Here is a 15284-nt window from a genome sequence, read left to right as displayed (position 1 = left end):
TTCTGAGACGCGCCATGTACCGAACAAGACCTAGCACGTGGTGGCAGGCTCCCTAAATATTTGTGAGAAGGCAGGATAATTTTATGAGCCAGTCGAGCCATATATAATGGGATTATTTGGGTCTCAAACTAATGAAGTGACTGTAGGGCAGGAGCAGCTGCTAAAAATAATCTGGGCTGGTACAAAATCCAAAGACCGAGAAGAGGCTGGTGCTCAGCCAGGAACGAGGCCCAGAGGGAGCTGGCACACGGTGTCCCGGGAGCCGTCCGAGGGCCCGTGTGGGACCACGGTTCAGAGCCTGGACTTACCCGCACTCTGAGCAGACCTGTCTCAGGTCTGCCTTGGCCGAGCTCAGGAAGTCAGCGGGTAGAACCGAACGCACACCCACTTTGTGGCTTTCACAGCGAGAAGCGCGGCTGGGGTCCCGAGTCTCGGTCCTCGGCCCCCGGCGCCTGGGGTGTGATGGAGCGGGGGGGAATCCGTCCCTCCTTGCCTTTTCCTCGTGTCTTGTGGTTCCCACGGTCCTTGGTGACAGTCGGCTTGTAGACACGTCGCTCCAATCCCCACCTCTGTCGCCGCACGGCCACCTGCCCTCTGTGTCTGGTTTCCAGACTTCCCTCTTCCTCTCAGCACACCAGTAGTGACCTCTTCCTTTTTGTTTTGTGATTTTTTTTTTAATGTTTACTTGTATTTCAGAGAGAGAGAGAGAGCATGAGCAGGGGAGGGGCAGAGAGAGGGGGAGACACAGAATCCCAAGCAGGCTCCAGGCTCCCAGCTGTCAGCACAGAACCCGAGGCGGGTCTCGAACTCACGAACTGTGAGATCACGACCTGAGCCGAAGTCGGACGCTCAACCGCCTGAGCCACCCAGGCGCCCCTGACCTCTTCTTAGTAGCACCTGCAAAGGCCCCCTCTCCAAGTGGGGTCACGTTCGGGGGTTCCAGGTGGGTACGAATTCTGGGGGGACGCCATGCCTCCCACAGTACCCCGCACTTAGTACGTGCCTCAAAGCCGTTAGTTATCATTACTGTGATTATTTTCATGGACGAGGGTGTGATGACGATAAGCCGTAAGCCCATGGTTGATCATGTTTTATCTTGGTGCTGCACATTTGGAGGTTGGTCTTGAAGTCTGTTCTTGGTTCTGAAGGGAGAAGGAGGGTCGGTCTTTGTCTTTTCATTTGAAAAAGACCATGGAGCTGTGTCTGCCCGGTGCCCCCAGCTTACAAATCGAGAAGCCTATTTATATATTTACTTATTCTTATTTTTAATGTTTTATTTTGAGAGAGAGAGAGAGAGAGAGAGAGAGAGAGAGAGAGAGACAGAGCGGAAGAGGGGCAGAGAGGGAGACACAGAATCCGAAGCAGGCTCCAGGCTCCGAGCTGTCAGCCCAGAGCTCGATGGGGGGCTCGAACTCACGGACCGTGAGATTGTGACCCAGGCCAAAGTCAGATGCTTAACCGACTGACCCACCCAGGCGCCCCTCGATAAGCCCTCGTAGATTCACTTCTGCTTTATAATTTCATTCTCTACAGTTTTTTTTTGAGGCATAAGGTAAACAGCAGTTTCTCCTGACATCCGCTCCTTTAAAACAAACACAGCTCATTGGTGGCCTTGGGGGGATTTGATGAGCGGGTATAGTGTCTCTTTCCTGTTTTTTATTTCTTTTCATTTTTATTTATTTTGAGAGAGAGAGAGAAAGAGAGAGAGCAAGCAGGGGAGGGACAGAGAGAGAGGGAGAGAGAATCTCAAGCAGGCTCCGCACTGGCAGCACAGAGCCCGACGTGGGGCTCGAACCCTCAAACCGCGGGATCGTGACCTGAGCCGAGATCGGGACTTGGACCGTTAACCGCCTGAGCCCCCCAGGCGCCCCTCTTTCTTGTTCTTCCGGGAACAGGGCTGGCCGTGGGTGTTGGGCGTAAGTTCAGAATGCCATGTACTTGGTGTTGGTGGTGTTGTGGCTGAAAGAGAGGCTGTCACACGCCGTCTTCCTCGCAAAAGCCTCACTTGGCTTGTTTGACAGCTAAGGAGGCGTGTTATTAAACAGGTACAAACAGCGCTTGTCATCGTCGGGGTGCACTCACCTAGCACGCCGGAGGGGCGGATGTGACAGTCCTGGGTCGCGTGTTTCCCACGGCAGCGCTCTCTCTCCTGCTTGTCACCAAAGGAAACCGTTTCCTCCTGTTCTGAGAAGGTGGGAAGGATTCAGACACGAAGGGTGGCTTCTTGCCCGGGAGTTTGCTGGCTGCTTGTCACGGGGTATCTCTTGCTTCCATGGCTGGGGAGTGAGGAACTGCTTTGAAACGGAGACTTTGAAACCGTCGAGCAGGACGGGGGCGGCTGGGTGGCTCAGTCGGTTAAGTGTCTGACTCTTGGTCTAGGCTCGGGTCACGGTCTCACGGTTTCGTGGGTTCGAGCCCCGCGCCGGGCTCTGCGCTGACAGCTTGGGGTTCTCTGTGTCTCCCTCCCTCTGCCCCTCCGCCACCCACACTGTCTCTGTCTCTCTCAAAATAAGTAAACTTAAAAAAATTGTTTTTTTTTTAAAGTCGAGCAGGACAGACTTCGGCTGAGCTGGCAGTGAGAGAGAAGGGTGGCTGGATCTGGGCGGTTTGGGGTTCAAGTCCTGGTGTTTCTGGCCCGGGCGTGAGGACACCGGACTCTGCGTGAGTTGCCCCCCCCGTGGGCCGGTGTCATCCGGGGACACAGTGCCTGGACAGAAGTCGGGATGAACCCGGCTCCCTCGGGCCCGGACCACGAAGGTAGAGTTTGGTGTCACTCGGGAAGAGGGGTTGAGGAAGAGCGAGACAAGGGGGAAGGAGGGCACCGTTCCTTTCTGGAATACAGTCAGTTCACGGTTCTTACGTCCTCCCCACAAACACTCGTCAGCAGATACGGAACCGCTCTTGGGGGGGGGGGCACAGGGCTAGGTTCCTTGGGGCATCTGGTCACGGTGTTTTCGTGAACTGATGAACGTATAGCCTTGTTTTACGTGTGCTCCTGTTTAAAGAAATCTTATTTTATATTTTTGATTCATTAAACATTTTTTTGAACGTTCATTTTTGAGAGAGAGAGAGCGAGAGCGAGCAGGGGAGGGGCAGAGAGAGAGGGAGACACAGAATCAGAAGCAGGCTCCAGGCTCCGAGCTGTCGGCACAGAGCCCGACGCGGGGCTCGAACTCACGGACCGCGAGATCATGACCTGAGCCGAAGTCAGAGGCTGAACTGACTGAGCCACCCAGGCGCCCCAGTTGGTTTCCTTTTAAAAGCTAGGTAGCATTTCCTTTCGTGACTGACCCCTGTTATTTTTGTCCCCTTGGGAGCTGAGCACCAGCTCCGGGTATCTGCTTGGCTGACTTGGTGGCACAGAGGCGCTGACAGGACCCCCCCCTCCCCCCACTCCTGTCCCAGGCTTTGTGAGCAGGGGACGCCCCATCTGCCTGGGCGCTCGCGGTCTCCCGGCGGGAGCTGGCCAGGGCCTTCCTGCAGGAGCTCCGCTCAAGCTGAAGCGGCATCTCCCCGGGCACCGGTGCCATTTGCCGTCCTGGCCACGGGCGCTCTGTTAATTTTGGTTTTCCAGGGTTGTCCTAACAAAGCACCATAGGCCGAATGGCTTAAACCACAGAAACTTACGTGCTCACAGTCCTGGAGGCTGGAAGTCGGAGGTCAGGGCCCGTGGGATTGGTGTCCGTCCCTGGCCTGCAGGGGGGTGTCCTCCCTCTGTGCGCACATCACTGGCACCCGTCTCTCTGTGTGTCTGAATTTCCTCTTCTTATAAGGACGCCGGTCAGGTTGGATCGAGGTCCACCCATGGGACCTCATTTTACCTTAATCTCCTCTTTAATTTTTTTAAACGTTTTAAAATTTATCTTTGAGAGAGAGAGAGACAAAGTGTGAGCAGGGGAGGGGCGGAGAGAGAGGGAGGCACAGAATCCGAAGCAGGCTCCAGGCTCCGAGCCGTCAGCACAGAGCCCGGCGCGGGGCTCGAACTCACGGACCGCGAGATCATGACCTGGGCCGAAGTCGGACGCTCAACCGACTGAGCGACCCAGGCGCCCCCTTAATCTCCTCTTTAAAGGCTCTGTCTCCCACCACGGTCACGTTCTGATGTCCTGGGGGTGAGGACTCTGACATTTGAATTCTGGGGGGATACAGTTTAGCCCATAGACCCCCAAACACGAGAACCAGCCTCGGGACTGCACTGGCTTCGGGTCGCTCATAGTTGCTGTCCCAGTTCCCCGGTGTCACCTCTGTGTGAACCTCGGTTTTGTACCGTGTCTAGTGGCGGGGGGGGCGGCTGGGCGGCCCTGGAGGCTGGGATCCCGATGCCCGTGACTGCTCGTGGCCCTTGCCAGCCGGAGGCCCAGCTCCGGACGCCCGTGTCCCCGCTGGGCTCACGCACTTCTGTCTGAGCAAACCTGGGAACTGGAGAACGGTACTGAGCGGCACCTGCAAGGAAAATGTGTTTCCGGGAGTTGGGGGTTGCTTCATCATCGTCGCAAAGAAGAGCTAGTAGCTAATAGTGCTTCCCGGTGCCAGGTGCCGTGTGAACTCGCCTATCCCAGTGACATCCCCACTCTCTAGATGTGGAAACGCAGACACGGGGCCTGTCCAGGTCCCCCAGCTCAGGAGGGGGCGGGGGGGGGGGCAGGCGGGCCCGGCCTTGAAACCAGATGGTGTGTCCCGTGGCCAAAGCGGGGAGAAGGCCGGTTTCTGTTTCTGCTTCGCGTCTCCCCATTGCGGGCTGGCCCCTGGTCCTTCCGTCCCGGGAAGCCAGGAGGCACCACCCAGGGCACATCGACCAGCCTCCACAGTCTGGCCGCGGCTCTGGCTTCGGCTGTCTGTTTCTGGTGTCTGATTTCTGTTGTCGTGGAGACGGGGTGACAAACATCGTTGGGGGCCAGGATGCAGCCTGGGGCGCCGCGGGCCTGCCCCGTAGCCAGGCCTCCGGCGTCGGGCCGAGATCGGAGGCTTATCGGAGGCCCCAGCCTGCCGTGGTTTTTCCCAGAGCCAAATAAACACGAGCTGGGTCACACCGCGGGAGTGGACTCTGTCTTCCTTCCTTCTCTGTGCCCCGTGGGTTGGTTTTCCCGGAGCAGTTTCCTTGCCCACGAGGCCGTTGGCAGTGAGGATAGAAATAGCTCTTTGTGGTCGGCGGAGTTCTATCGTCGGAGAGCAGCCCCATCCTCTGGGCACCCCGATCCCTCACGGGCCTTCCTCAAAGCCCTAAAGAGGCCCCTTCCTCAAATTGCAAGTCATGCCGTCCCCGCCCATGTCCGTATATGAACGTGATGCCGGGTGCCCGCTGGCCTCCCGCTCCCCTGCATTTCTGACGCCTCCTCCAGCCGCACCCCCGCCTGGCCAGTGAGTGCCCCCGTTCTCTGACCGTTTTCGGCAGGAGTTAAACCCAGGCTGGCCCTTACCCCGTCCCTGCTTCCTGGGGCGAGGGCTGTTCAGACAAGGGAGGGCCCCGGGCTGGAGGGACTTTTGACTTTTCCTGGGAAGGCGTGAGGACGGCGGGGTAGGAGGGTCCTCGGGAACCTCACCTCGGCCCAGATGGACGGGCACCAGCTCTGGGCATTGAGGCGTGTGGGACGCTTCCATCCCTGGGTTTTTGGGCCCGGAAGAGTGGCGCTTGGAACGTCTCGAGGGATGGACGGATTGCCACCAGGCTTCTTTCATGGGCTCCCCGATGTGACGGGTTTTCCTGCAACGACCTTCTATTTCTGTCTTCCCCCCGTAACTGGCTCTTCCCGTCGCCCCCGGATGAGAGATTCATCCTGTGTTTCCTCGGCCACGGCAGATGGCGGAGGAGTTTGTGTCGAGGGCGTGGGGGTGCGTCGAGGGCGTGGGGGTGCGCCCAGCTCTGCCCTCATCAGCACGATCATGGCAGCTGGTAGCGGTCACTCTGATGCTGTGTGTTCCCACCTGAGAAACGGAGAGAGGGGGACAGGCGAGGTGTCTCGTGCCAACCTCGTAACCTCGCAGTTGAGGGCACCGAAGCCCGGAGGGGCCGAGTGCCCCACCCGAGGTCACACGGCGGTTGAGACCTGGAGTCGGGTTCGTCTGGAGCTCTTCTCGCCGGCCACCTCCCTGGGGCCTGGAGGGGGGCGGTGAGATGCCGGCTGTTCAGATGCTCCTGTGCCTCTGACAGCGAAAGACAGCTCCTTCCCACCCACCTGGTGGGGGAGAAGCCACGTTTCTCTTGGACTCTGCCCGCCGTATCCTTACAGAAAAGGAGCTGATGCTCAGGTGGGCAAGGGAGGTCCCAGGCTGGGGCGCCTTGGGGGGCTCAGGCGGCGAAGCGTCTGACTCTGGGTTTCAGCTCAGGTCATGATCTCACGGTTCATGAGTTCGAGCCTCGCATCGGGCTCTGTGCTGAAAGCATGGAGCCTGCTGAGGGTTCTCTCTCTCTCTCTCTCTCTCTCTCTCTCTCTCTCTCTCTCTCCTTTCTCTCTGCACTTCCCTTCTTGCTCTCGCTAAATCAATCAATCAATAAATGAACAAACTTGGGGGGAAAAAAAAAGAGGTCACAGGCTGATTTTTGCCCGTGCCTTGATCACGGGCTTTTTGTGGGCGTGTGGGGACATTTCTGGAGGGGAAGCCAGCAGTTGAGGGAGGAGCTTAAGGAGACTGAATGCAGGGGGCTCTCTGCTTGCTCCTCTGCCGCCCTTCAGAGACCCAAGGCCTTACCGTGAGGAGCAGAAAGCATCTGAACCGGGCCTCTGGCTCTTCCCGTGCAGGGGTGGGCTGGGGAGGGGTGGGGGGAATGGGTGGCTGGTGGAGGGGCACACCCAGCCACCCTCCCCTCAGGCTGTCAGGGGACCTTCTTGCCCCTTCTCCCGAAGTGCCGGGTAGCTGCCTTCCCTGTCTGTTCCCTGGGAGAGGCACGAGGCACAGGAGCACAGTCAAGGCTCTGAGAAGTCCTGCAGAAAAAGTCCCTTGTTTAGCTCCACTTCCCCCACTCCTTCCTCTGCTTCCTCGACCCTGGCTTAATTCCCGCCCGACCTGGGAGCGCCCAGGTCCGTGGAGCCCACGTGGGGACCAGAAATGACGGGGATGAACGGGCAGGCATCTTGCTCACCTGGGCCCCACGGTATTCCCATTTTCTCCGGGTCTGCCGGGCGTCCCAAAGCTAGTTTAAAGCTGTGCTGAATGTACTCTCTGCCGGGAGCATACGGTGGCCGAAGGAGGTGGAGGTCCGTTAAACTCTCGGTTAGGAAAGGGGCCCCGGGCTCCCAAAGCTTGGGGACTGACGGGCGAGTACCCGGCTCCGCGGCCGCCTGCCCGCACGCCCCGCAGCCTGCTCTGCTTTGCACCCAGAGGCCTTTTCTGGAACGGTGCCCGACACCAGCGTGTCTGTCCCCTCCTGAGGCTTGTGGCCTGCTGCGCATGCGGGCAGGGTAGGCGTGACGGGGCTCAGGGTAGCAGGTGCGCATTTATTCTGGATGCTCAGCTCGTGGGACGGCGGCATACAAATCCCGGCCCCTCTCTTCCCGGTCCTGGGGCCTCGGCCAGTGCTCTCTCTTCCTCGTCTGTAAAGTGGGGATAAGGGAGGTGGCCTGCCTCACGGCACTTAGACCCCCCACGGCCATCCACGGGCACCCGGAAGGCACCGCTCTCCCCGTGTCGCTGCCTGTTGTCGTCTCGTGTTCTGCCTCCCCTCTCCCTCCTCCCTACCTCCTCCCACCCGTGGGGATCCAGGACCGGGAGAGGTTTCTAAGGTTTCTTAACTGCCCGTGACTTCCCCCTGACTGCTGCGTCGTGGGCAGCACTTTGTCGCTGGGGAGACTTGGTTCCAGTAGGAATGTCAGACTTGGCTGCCTCTCCTCGGGCAGGTCGGCTGTGTGCAGAGCCTCCGGTCCCCGGTCTGCAGCGGCAGGGGGAGCCCGAGTGAGCTCGTGGAGGAGGATGTTGGGGGGCGGGGGGGGGGCTCCCCATAGACAGACTTCCTTCCTCCGCGGCGCCAGGTCCGGCCATCTCTGTCCCCACCCCGAAGGCCATCGCTCGCTGCCCTTGCGGGTGGGGGATTTCGAGGTGGGGGTGGAATGGGGCAAGGCAATGGGACCTTGAGAACGGAGAGGTGGCATTTTGTTGAGCGGGACTTCACCGACATCCTCTCTGCCCGGCTTATTAGCCAGCCTCCTGCTACAGGAGGTCCCAGAACAAAAGGACACACGTTTCCCACCTGCTGGGAACGTGGGGCCGGGGACTGGCACCGTCTCCCCGCCAGCCTTGTGGGCCAGGGTCCTTCAAGACTCAGTCCCAAGGTTACCTCCTCCAGGAAGCCTGCCTGGACTGCCGCCCGTTCCCTCTCCGGTCCCTCCACCATTTGTGTCCTGGACGCTGAGGCCTCGGGGCAGGGCCTATGTCTGCGTCCTTGCCCTGCCAGGCCTGGTTGCTGGTGGATGTCGCTAGGGGTCACCGGGTGAGTAGATGAGCAGAAGTAAACTGAGCCCAGTCCCCTCGCGGCTCAGCTGTAAATGTGCATCGAAAGCCAGCCTTCTTCTGTGAAGTGGAGGAAATATCGACTGAAAATGGACGAACACAGGTGCGCCTGCCCTCCCCACCCCCTGACCGTTAACCCCTGTCTGCAAACAAAGGGGGGCGAGGGACTGAACCGCGTCCCTCAGTTTCTCCAAACGCAGATGTTCTGTGCAGCTGGGGAAGCAGGTGCGCTTTGAATTGGGGTCTGCTGGGCGGAAGTGGGGGTCACCCCACTCCCACCCGCGGAGGCCCGGGAGGGAGCCCCCCTCGGAAGGGGGGCCGCAGGCCGTGGGGTGAGCTTCCTCACCCCTTCCCCTCCGACCCGACCTGCTCACCACCCCACACTCAGCGACCCCTCAAAACTTCGTGCTAAAGCCGTGCGGTCCTGTCGCCTGTGCGGCTGACTGCGTCAGCAAAGCGGACAGAGGGCGGTCATGGGACCGTGACCCTGGGCTGGGTCAGGGGAGCATTCGACAGCAGCTGTCCCGGCCGCACACTTGGCTGGCGGGTCCAGCCGTCCCTGCCTAGCCCCTGCTGTCACCATTGTGCAGAGCCTCACCCTGCGGGAGCCGTGGCTTCCTTGGGGACGGAGGGGGCCTGGTTGCCGGGACAACCAGAGGTGAGGGGGTGGGAGGCCAGGCCTCCGGCAAATGGCTGAGCCTCCTGCAGCCCCAGAGAGCGAGCGAGTGAGCGGGCGCCCCAGCGGGGAGGGCTGATCCTGGACTGCAGGGCACAGTATCAGAGGATCCCTGTCAGCACCTCCCCCCTAGGAAGGGGGTACGGGATGGGGGGCGGTAGGCGTTACTCGCTGCCTCCTCCCCCGTGTCCCCACCGCCCCCCAGCTGCCTGGCGGGGCCGGGGAGGGTGTGTGGGCACGAGCGTGTGGCCGAGGGCCCAGCGCGCAGCAGGGTAAGGAAGAGAGATGCGCACAGCTGCTGAGCTCGGCCCTGCCCTCGGGCCCCCACCCCGTGTCCACACTGGATTCGTCATCCAGCAGAAGGACAGAAGAGCGGGCTGTCCCTCTGTGCCAAGGACACCCACCCTGCGTGTTCCCCGGAGGCCGGAGGTGGGGCCTGGGTGGACCTTTGTCCCGAGGGTCTAGAGTCAGGGACCCTGCCCCACCCCGGCCACGTAGGCTGAGGGATGCCCACGCCCTACGCCTAGTTCCGCTCTGTTATGGTGCGAGATTGTCACGCTGTTACTATTTTAATACTCTGCATCGTCTCCAACAGGAACAGGTGCTCCCTGAGTGCAGGGCCCTCTGTCCCCTCGGAGCCCAGGGTGCGGTCTGCAGAGCCCAGGACGGCCGGGCGGGGTCCCTGACGGCCCCGGGAGATTCCGACCTGAGCGAGGGTCCCAGGGAGTCCCCGCCTGGCCAGCTTCTGGGGGTCCCGAGGCGGCTGCAGGAGGGCTTTTCCCCCTCGGCACTGTTCGTGCTTTGCACCGGATGATTCTCGGTGGCGGGACCGGCCGCGGGCACAGTCGGGTGTGGAGCGGCTTCGCGCGCTAGATGCCAGTAACACCTCCTGCCTCCAGGTGGACGGCCGTAACCGGGTCCGGACGCTGCCAGGCCCCTGGGGGACAGAACTGTCCCCGGAGGCTGGGGGAGGGGGAACGGCGAGATGGCAGGGGACAGCGTCCCGGCGCTCAGGGCCGCGCGCGGCTGTGCACGGACGTCTTTTGAAGGACGGCAGGACAAATCCCCGTTTTCCTGGCTCCGTGCAGGAGTGGGAAGGGTGTCCTATGCCTGCCAGAGACCAGGTCACGGCCGGTCCGGGCCCGCGGGGCGCACGTCGGTAGATCCCTCCGGCCCCTAAGCTGAGGCGCCTCTACCCCACGTGCAGGTGAGAACACGGAGGGTCCCGGGTGTCCACAAATGCGGAGGGTGCCTGGGCCCCACTCTGCCGCAAGAGCCCCGCAGACGGGTGGCTTGGCAGAAACTCATTCTGTCACCGCGGGGAGGCCGGAAGTCCAAAGTCAGGATGTCAGCTGCATCGTGCTCCCTCGGGGGCTCGAGGGGAGGATCGGCCTTGCCTTTTCCGGCCTCTGGTGGCTTCAGGCACTCCTGGGCTTATTGCTGCTCGATTCTGGTCTTTGTCTCTGTCTTCACGTGGCTGTCTTCTCTCTCGCTTTTAAAAAAAATTTTAAAATATTTATTTTTGAGAAAGAACAGGGAAGGGGCAGAGAGAGAGAGGGAGAGGGAGACACAGAATCCGAAGCGGGCTCCGGGCCCCGAGCTGTCGGCACAGAGCCCGACATGGGGCTCGAACCCACGGACCTCGAGATCATGACCCGAGCCGAAGTCGGACGCTCAACCGACAGAGCCCCCCGGGCGCCCCATGTCTTCGTCTTTGGGGCACCAGTGGTCAGGGTGGCCTTGTCTCAGAAATATCCGCAGAGACACTGTATCCAGATAAAGCCACATTCGGGGCACGGGGGCGAGGGCTGCACCATGTATTCCGGGGGCTGAACTTCAACCCTTCGTAGCACGTGATGGGTTCTTGCACATCTTCCGGATCTGGCTGCCTCCCAAAGGGCCGGTACAACCCAGAGGAGGGAGGCCTCCCTGAAGAAAGCGTGCGGGGCTCCGAGGAGGGAGGCGTGCCCGGCGGGCCTCTGGGAGGCAGGCACCCGTGTCGGCGTTTGGGGAACCGCGTGGGCTCATTGTTCGTTCTGATAGAATGTCGTCCGCACGCAGCTCTAGAACTCAGAGATACGACCTGCAGGTCTTTAAACTTTACAACGAAGGAAGCAGCCGTTCGAGGAGCCACGAAGAGTCACACGGGCGGCGTGTTAGTCAGGCTTGGGGACGTGAGTGCAAAGGACCGGCTCCTTGAAAGCCAGGGGCGGCTTACAGAGCGTGGCGGGGAGCCCTGGATCGGCGTCCCAGGCCCCGGTCCTGCCCCGCTCCCCGCCAGCCCTGCTTGCCTCCTCATGTCGGAGCAGAGACCGTGGCAAGCACTGGGAGAAGCTGCCTTGCCCGAGATCACAGCCGGGTGGGTAGTCAGACCGGACCTGCTTCACCTGAGTCCTCCTCCTGCCCAACCCCCCCCCCCCACCCCTGCCTGCACCTGGAGAGCATGCTCGGTCCCGGCACACGTGGGCGAAGCCGCAACGAGGTACCTTTTCTTCGTCGGCTTGCTGATGAGTTCCCGGTACTGGGTGTCTCCTGAGGCCGGGCGCCGACTCTGGCATCTGGGCCTGTGTTTCCTGTTGGTAGCGACTAGAGCGATGACCTCGAGAAAGAACGGGTTGACGGCGGCTGGGGCTGCTGCCCGGGACGCCGGGGGGCCGAGATCTAGAGCAGCGGAGGCGGGACTGAGAAGACGCATAGGGCAGGTGCTCCTGGGGCCTAGAGCCAGACGCAAAGGGTCAGGCCCAGAGGGGTGGTCGGAAGGGGCAGGCGCCTAGCACGTCCCCGGCTGTTCCCCGTGACCCGTTCAGTAGCCAGGCGCAGGAGGAGGTGAGGAGCACGGTGGCCCCGTGGGCCGCTGTGGTGGCCGGTCCTGAGCAGCTGCGGGGACGGGAGCCACCTCGGGTCTCGCGAGGACACGAGCGCATCCTGTTCCTTCTGCAGCTAAGGTAACAAGGTGACTCGTGTTAGTGGGTTTGCCACCACGAAGCCGACCTTCTCCGGCCCCATCGTCACATGAACGTGACCTGGGACGCTCGGGGACACTTGCGTTTTTATCCACGGCGTTGGCTGGACGCATCCTCTGTGCTCGCGTGTGTCTGTTCCGCTCGCGTGACCCAGGCTGTGCCTGTTTCAATAACGGTTGTGTCCCCGGGGCTTATTAGCCTGGGGTCTGGCACACGGTAGGTGCTCAGTAAAACGGGCGCAGCCAAAGAATGTTCTGGGCCTTTTGAAATGACGTGGCGTAGCTGGGCCCGTCTCGAGGCCGTGCGAGTTTCCTGTGGTTGCAGTCACAAGTCACCACGGTCAGTGGTCCAGAACAACACAGACGTACCGTTCTGGAGGTCTTACGTCCTCAAATCCAGGCGTAGGCAGGGCTGCCTGCCTTCTGGAGGCTCCGGGGAGATTCCGTTTCCTTGACTTCTCAGCTCCCAGAGGCTCCCGTGTTCCTTGTCGTGGGGCCCGTCCTGCATCTGCAAAGCCAACAGCGCGGTGTCTTCGGATCTCTCCCTGTCTCTGCCGTCTCCTTGCTCACGGTCCACTTGTGTCCTTTTTTAAAGGACCCTTGCAGTGTCTTTGGGCCCCCCTGGATGAGCCAGGATAATTCCCCGTGTCACGATCCGTAACTTAATCACACCCACAAAGGCGTTTTGCTGTGCAAAGTCACGGGTTCCAGGGATGGGGATGGAAATATCTTTGGGGGGAAGCGGGGCGTTATTCAGCCGGGCACGGGGGCCCTAAAAGAAAATTGCCCTTAGGAGCTCCAAAGAGGAGCACCGGAGGGGGATGTCAGAGTCCTGAAACGTTCACTCGTTCGCTCGTCGACAATTTCACCATTGACTCGCCGTGTGTGTCCTCTGGGCCGGGCCCCGTGCGCCTGCCCTTCCAGCAGCAGGTGCACACAGATGCCTGAGACGTGGTCATACTCGAAAGGGCGACAACAGCACGGGGCCCACGGGATTGTGTGGGGTGCCGTGGGGAGCCTCACTTTGGCTGGCGGGGAGGGGTTCTCCCCATTGGCTTCTAGCTGCTCCTTTGGGGCTTTCCCTCCGAAGGCTGGTCACCGGGAAACCCTCGTGGGTCGTGACGGTCCTTCCCCTTTGTTGCCTGGAGTGTTGCATCCATTCGGGGTGGGTGTGGTCCCGTTTGCCCAGGCGGGCCACCTGAAATGCCACGTCGGCCCCTGGAGTATCTCAGGTGGGGGCGTAGCTGCCAGCCCCAGGGCTGCCCCAAAGCCACCTGCTTTGGGAAGGTGCCCCTCTGCCCAGCAGACCAGATTCTCTAGTTTGGATGGAACCTTTAGCAGATGGTATGAGGTCTAACTTGCACTGGCGGAGATGGGCCACTAGAGGGCGCCATCCTTCAGGCGGTTTCCGCAAGCGCTTCGCTAGTTTTTTCTCTAGTTGAGGTTTCTTGTGGCAGGTGCACATGAAATTTTGTGTGTGTGTGTGTTTAACGACTTAATGATTTAATCTTCTTATTTTCTCAGCAGAGCACGCTTTGGATGTCCCCGAATACAACGGGACGTTACTGATCAGGTTAATTAATACGAGTTCGCCGAGCAGGGACCAGGCGAACTTGCTTCACTGGGCTTTGTTTTTCCCTGCCATTTCCATTTCTCTTTATTAAGCAGACTTCTCTCCTGGTGTGTTAACCTTGTTGGGCTTGTCCGCTCCTGGAAATGACCAGATTTCCTTACCCGCCCCCCCCCCTTTGGTCGGGGCACCCTGCCCCACTTGGCCCCAAGGGGCCGTGGCCGATACGCATAAGGGGAGACGTCGGACGTCGATGTGGCTTTTTTGAGAATTCTGAGTTTCATTTGGGGGTGGTTTCCCTCCTCTGCCCCCCGCCTAATGCTTATTCTAGATCCTTCCTCCCTCTTTGTTGACTCATGGCAGATTTTCATGACCAGTGATTGAAATTGCTTCCACGTCCTCACCGAAACCCAGCACGATTGATTGGTAGAAATGTGATAAACTCACCATCCGCAAATCAAGGGAACAGAGCACACACATCTCATCCAGATTAGCACGGATGCAGCCAGGATGCGGTGATTACCAGACGTTTGTGCGAAGCGCGGGGGGGAGGGGACCGAGAAAGCAGGAGGCAAAACCGGACTGCCCTTTCGGGGGTCAGGGGAGGCTGGCCGCGGGGACGTGGGTCCAGCTGTTCGTCAGCTCACGGACATGTGCCAAAGGGCACCCCCTACATGATGTTGGCCCTTGAGGTTTTCAGGAAGCCAGGATTCTTCCTCACCCTCAGAAAAGCAGGTTTGCCTCGGGGGGGGCTCTCCCCCATCCTTTGTTCCTGGCATGTATATGCATTTTAATTTCACTGTGAGTCACTTGAGACATGCTTCTGAGCCTCCCGTGGGCTCTGACTTCCTTGTCCTGGTCGCCGGTCACCATTCGCGGTGGCTGGCCTTGGCTCCCTACTGGCAAACTTTGGGCGGCACCTTGGACTTCAGAATTGGCGTGGCGGGGGGGGGGGGGGGGGGGGAGGGTCACAGCGTGTTGCTGGCACCGTCCAGCCGCCATCGTGGTGTTTTATGTAGAGTCGAGGTTCTGTTACAATTCAGCCTGATTAGCGTCTGTTTTAAATGCTCGGCCACCGTATAAAGATGTTTGCGGTGATGCCTGTGCAGTAAATTAAGGATCTTTGAGATCCGATCATGCCCGGTTTGCAGTGAAGTGGATGTTTCCACGTCTGGATTCTTTGGGAATGGGTGACGTGGGGGTTCGTGGCCTCTTGTCATCTGAACGTGCAGTTAATGAGGCCGTCCCACCCCTCGATACTCACAGATGCCTGAGGCTGTCGGGATTCGGTTCGACTCGGTCCCATCAGGTGAGCGCACCTTCGTGGGGTCGTCTCCACGCGGGGCCGACCCCTGGGGACGCAGGGGTGAGGGAGGCCGGCCTCTGCCTCCGGGACTCTGTCATCCGGCGGTGGGACGTGCACACATCCCCTAGGTCGTAGCCTCCGGGAGCACCAGGGCTGTGAGTGAGCTCACGGCCAGACCCTGCAGACTTTCATGGTGCCTGGCCCCCCGGGTGAACCTGTCAGGTGGGTGACTCTCCATGATGCTGGGCCCTCCCTGTCACCCAGCACAGATGCTGATGGCGGGACCGAAGGGGAGAGCCAACACTTCCCGCTCTGCTGTTTCTTGTTA

At 60.3% G+C, this 15284-nt stretch overlaps 1 protein-coding gene and 1 long non-coding RNA gene across 10 annotated transcripts in view; one reads left to right on the top strand and one right to left on the bottom strand.

The window, feature by feature from the left end:
- The window catches only part of PARVB (parvin beta), a 103902-nt gene that overhangs the window by 22879 nt on the left and 65739 nt on the right, over positions 1 to 15284 (top strand). Inside the window, exon 1 of one of the 8 annotated variants that reach the window (XM_086712051.1) lies at positions 5252 to 5358. The exons of 6 other annotated variants lie outside the window; for them this stretch is intronic. In XM_086712051.1, coding sequence (XP_086568177.1) covers position 5358 — 1 coding nt within the window. In that variant the 5' untranslated portion in view covers positions 5252 to 5357. Of the gene's footprint in view, positions 1 to 5251; positions 5359 to 5933; positions 6247 to 15284 lie in introns of those variants that run through there. One more of the 8 variants, XM_086712054.1, reaches the window with a different exon arrangement.
- On the bottom strand, positions 1293 to 5959 carry LOC147578840 (uncharacterized). 2 transcript variants are annotated; one of them, XR_015253241.1, is made up of 3 exons: positions 5541 to 5959; positions 3628 to 4443; positions 1293 to 2995 (listed from the first exon to the last, which is right to left on the bottom strand). It is a non-coding gene; the product is annotated as an uncharacterized LOC147578840 (long non-coding RNA). The 2 variants fall into 2 exon arrangements; XR_015253240.1 differs by lacking the exon at positions 5541 to 5959 and having other exon boundaries at positions 3628 to 4882.

This window comes from Puma concolor, chromosome B4 (assembly GCF_028749965.1).
Source record: "Puma concolor isolate L17-30 chromosome B4, mPumCon1.1.hap2, whole genome shotgun sequence".
Lineage (NCBI taxonomy): Eukaryota > Metazoa > Chordata > Mammalia > Carnivora > Felidae > Puma > Puma concolor.
The sequence above is the reverse complement of the archived record's forward strand: the minus strand, read 5'-3'. Positions and strand labels throughout refer to the sequence as shown.